Genomic DNA, 4,159 nt, shown 5'->3' with positions numbered 1-4,159 from the left:
TGCAGGGAGTTCTGCTGAAGGGTTCTATGCCGGGCCTGTGCTCTGGGTCTATTCAGGATCCAGTGGCCCCAGGTCCTCTCACTCACTCAGGCCTGTGCTCTGGGTCTATTCAGGATCCGGCAGCCCCGGGTCACCTCCCCACTTTTATTTATAAAGACTGAAGAGTTTGGTTTTAAAAGTATGGTACATGTGGATTAAAGCCACTGAGGACAATTTCAGGCTGTGGAGACTTCGTTTACAGACAAGAGAGACATGTTTTTCTTCGCCCTTAGCAAACTGAAATGTAGTGCCCAGTAAATTCATCAGTCAGGTCTTAAGGTGTGATTTGGTAAACAATGTTCTGCGCAGTCGCAAGGGGCTGGGACTTGAAATGCCTGCGATGCTGTATTTTTTTATTTTTATTTTTTGGTAGAAATTAGAACACAAAGTGCATTTTATCAGGCTTTCCTTGCTGGTTGTGCTGTTGCCCGCCCGACCCCTGGGGTTCCTGCCGCCTTGTGGATTCATAAAATGTTGAAAGTAACCTGAATTTGTTAAAGAAAATGGGTGAATTTCAGTTCCATGTTCAGAATTATTTCCTAGTGATCAGCTTCATAAAATATCCGCCTTCTTTTCTGAAAGGCTTGGGATATGAGTGCCTGTTTTTGCAACCCAAAGGTTCACCTTTATAAATATTTCTGCATTTTATGGGCTTTCAGGATATTGTCACCAGAGACCATTTCTGTTATGAGGAATTTTCACAGGAGTTGGCACCAATTGCCATCCGGCTTTTGCCTCTCTCATTCCCCAAAATGCCTGGTCAGGTCCCCCAGGATTACGGGGGTGCTGGGTCCCATGGACGCATTAATCTCTGTGGCAGGTGACACAACACCCTCGACCTCTGGCTCGCATTGTTACCTGTATGTGCAGCAATGGCTCCGGGTCCAGCCTGTGTGAGCTGCTGGGGTCATGAGGTGGCTGAGATGGGACTTCTCGCCCTCACAGAATGATCCCAGCGGTGGCTATGAGTGGCTATGAGTGCCCCGACCATGGCCACAGTGAGAGGCACTTCCCGGTGGCCGCCCGGACGCTGCGTGGTGGTCATTCCAAGGGTCTGTGGGGTGGGGGTACAGAAGAGAGGCGCTGGCTCTCCCTGGTGCTTGTGATGTTCACACATGCAGGCACACGCACATGTAGGCACACACACACATATGCAGACACACACGCAGGCACACGCACACGTAGGCACACACACACAGGCACACACACACACACACACACACACACGTTTCTGATGCGCTGTTACCACTTTGCCAAGGACGGGGGACACGAGCAGTGAGGCGTGAGGGAGCTGATTCGGTCCCTCACATGCCTTTTGTTGTTGTCTTACTTGGGGTAAACAATGGCTGCTTCACACGCTAAGCACTGACCTCTCGCATATCATAGCTCAGGGCAGCTTGGGTTGGACCTGGGAGTCCTCTGTCTAGCGAGTCCCTGGGTTTGGAAACTCCCTGACTCCTTTGCTTGCCCCTCTGCCTGCAATGGGAGACAGTGCCATGGAGCTTAGGTAGAAGGTCTGTGTAGGCTAACGCAGAAGCTTCTGCCGCTTGGTCCCACAGCCACCTAGCGGCCAGGGAGGTCGGGAAGTGGGTTATGTATCTGGGAAAAACCAAACAAACAAGGGCTAAGCCTCAATCTTAGTGGTCAAATCCTGTAAATTCTACCTCCCGAACACCTTCCTGCTACTTCACCCCCAGCGCTCCTGTTGGAGTTCTCAGATCTCGTTCGCCTCCTAACCACCAAGCGTTTTCTCACCTACCTCGAGACCTACTTTCCATAGACAACCCTCAGTGGCAGCAGGAGAACCTTGCCAGAATAATCTGAGCTTGTCACTCTACCCTAAAGACCTGGGAAGCCTCCCTGTTGCTACCCTCTGCCACTCTTTGGAAGAGGAGTAGAGGGCAGGCTACCACCAGCGGCAGCCTGCATGCCTGGCGGGGACACACGGCCCACTGGCTCTGCCGCCTGCTCGTGGCTCCCTGCTCCCACCTCCTAGTTGGTCAGAATGCAGTGGGTGCAAGGGACCTACAGGTCAGCTTCCCAGAGCGTGAGCCAGGTGCAAAGCGGGGACAGCGGGGGAGGGGAGGACACGGAGCACAGCCCTGCCTGTCTGTGTCGTGATGCCTGATACATAATATTAAAATTATTACAAACCAGGTTCTTTCTGAGTGCATGTCTTAAACATTTCTCTGAACCATCGACGCCTGGTATAACCTTTAAAACTTGTTTAAAATGGCAGTTCTATCTTAGTCTGTTGGGACTGCTGTAACAACAACATCATAAAGTAGGAAACTTACAACAGTAGAAATTTATTTCTCACTGTTCTGGAGGTCAGGAAATCTAGAGCCGAAATGTGGCACTGGCAGATTTGGCACCTGGTGGGGCTCTGTTCTGTGGTCCATAAGGCACTTTCTCATGTCCACGTGTGATGGGTGGGAGGTGTGTTTCTCTGGATTCCTTTAATAGGACGCAGTCCCCTCACGTGTGACACCCTGTGTTCTAGTCACCAGGAGGCTGCATAACCGCCTAAAGCCATAATCTTAGGGTTAGGACTTGAGTGATGGGGCTAGGGGTGGGGGCATTTAGTCTATTGGAGGTCCCTTCTTAAATGTTTAAATTATATCTTAAAGTATACTGTTATCTTTTTTTGAAGGGTTGAAAGGCCATTTCTTTTTTAAAGAAATATTAATTTATTTATTTGGTACAGGGTCTTGCTATGCAGCTCGGACTTGTAGTGATCTTCCTGTCTCAGCCTCCCCAGCACTGGGATTACAGGCATGTGCCATCACACGGGGCTTTGGTGGCTGGCACTATGCACCTAGGGCAGCATGGCATGTGGTGTTGAGGATCAAACCTGGCCCTTGCACTTGCCGGGCAGACGCTTAGCCCACAAAGCTATCTCCGAGGCATGACCATTTCTTAGAGTTGTCTAAGCATGTAAAAATATAGGGGTTGTGTTTCGTCTTCCTGACCTGCCTCTTCTCCTCTCCCAGCCAGCCGGGCAGGACCCGGGAGATCACGATGCCTTCCCGGAGCTACACCCCGTACACCAGAGTCCTGGAGCTGACCACGAAGAAGACGCTGACCTAAGCATGCGGCTGCACAGTGCACACACTTCTTAATGCCGGAGGAAGGCTGGGAACCCGCCTCTTGATGTCAGGAAAGGTTGCGTCCTCACAAACACACTGTGGGCAGTGTGGGCCTTGTTGAGGCTGTGATCTGCTCATGGACAGGAAGAGCTGGGAGGTGGAGGGCCGGGCAAGGGAGAGGCCTGCAAGGCCGCATTCCAGGCACCCAACCAACCTGTCCTGTCGGCCATGTTCCTTGTTTGCCAGCAGACACTGAAGTCCTAATACGATTCCACTGTATTTTCTGTTTTGCTAGACTTTGATTGGGAAGGAAAGGGCATTAATTTGAAATTTCATGTTCATGCCAGGGTCGTTGATTTCAGTGTTCTGGTTTTGTTTACCCATAAAAGTATTAGGGGCAGTGTTTCTCCGGCGGTGAGAGGTCTGTATCCCTGCGAACCAGAGTGCCTGAGAAACCCTGTGCCTGGAAGGAGGATCCCGGCGAGTGGTGAGCGGCGGCTCTCCTGGGTCTCAGACCCGGGTGTCCTCAGACCCGGGCGGCCAGCCCAGCCTCCTTCCCACATGCCGCACTCTTGTTTTAACTTGTGCCTTAGGCCTTTGTCAGGCCTGCTGAAATCGCTGTATTTATTCAACCCGTGACTTTTTTTTTTTTCTTTCTCACTAACTTAAAGACACTTTTGTATACTGTAGAAGTTTAATCATTTCATGTTTCCAGGTCAGGTGGCATTCATGTTAGGTGAAAGAGAGATCTGTTTACCTGTGCTGCACTTTGGTGTGAAAACCTGTTTCACATTTGTTTAATAAATGCCATATATTTTATTCTTTGAATGCCGTCTTTCTGTGTGGTATCTACGACCAGGAAGAAGACAGCAGATCGGGTTTGGGAGGGACAGAGGTCGCCAGTCCGAGGGGGCTACGGAAGTGGGTGTCAGCCTGGGGTTGTGTGTAAGCTTCTTTTTAAATTCCTGAGATGTGCTGACCTTCTGAAAATAGTATGTGCTCATGACTGAAATGCAGAAGCAGTTCTTCCT

The 4,159-nt window shown here is 50.5% G+C and overlaps 1 protein-coding gene across 2 annotated transcripts in view; it reads left to right on the top strand.

Moving 5' to 3' along the window:
- Myzap (myocardial zonula adherens protein) overlaps positions 1 to 3,956 on the top strand; it is a 77,473-nt gene extending 73,517 nt beyond the window's left edge. For both annotated transcript variants that reach the window (XM_004628871.2, XM_004628870.2), the window contains one exon: positions 3,033 to 3,956. In XM_004628871.2, the coding sequence (XP_004628928.1) occupies positions 3,033 to 3,129 (97 nt within the window). In that variant the 3' untranslated portion in view covers positions 3,130 to 3,956. The remainder of the gene's footprint in view (positions 1 to 3,032) is intronic.
- The last annotated feature ends 203 nt before the right edge of the window (positions 3,957 to 4,159 follow it).

Source organism: Octodon degus, unplaced genomic scaffold (assembly GCF_000260255.1).
Source record: "Octodon degus isolate 3935 unplaced genomic scaffold, OctDeg1.0 scaffold00026, whole genome shotgun sequence".
Classification (NCBI taxonomy): domain Eukaryota; kingdom Metazoa; phylum Chordata; class Mammalia; order Rodentia; family Octodontidae; genus Octodon; species Octodon degus.
This window is presented reverse-complemented; position numbering and strand designations above follow the sequence as displayed.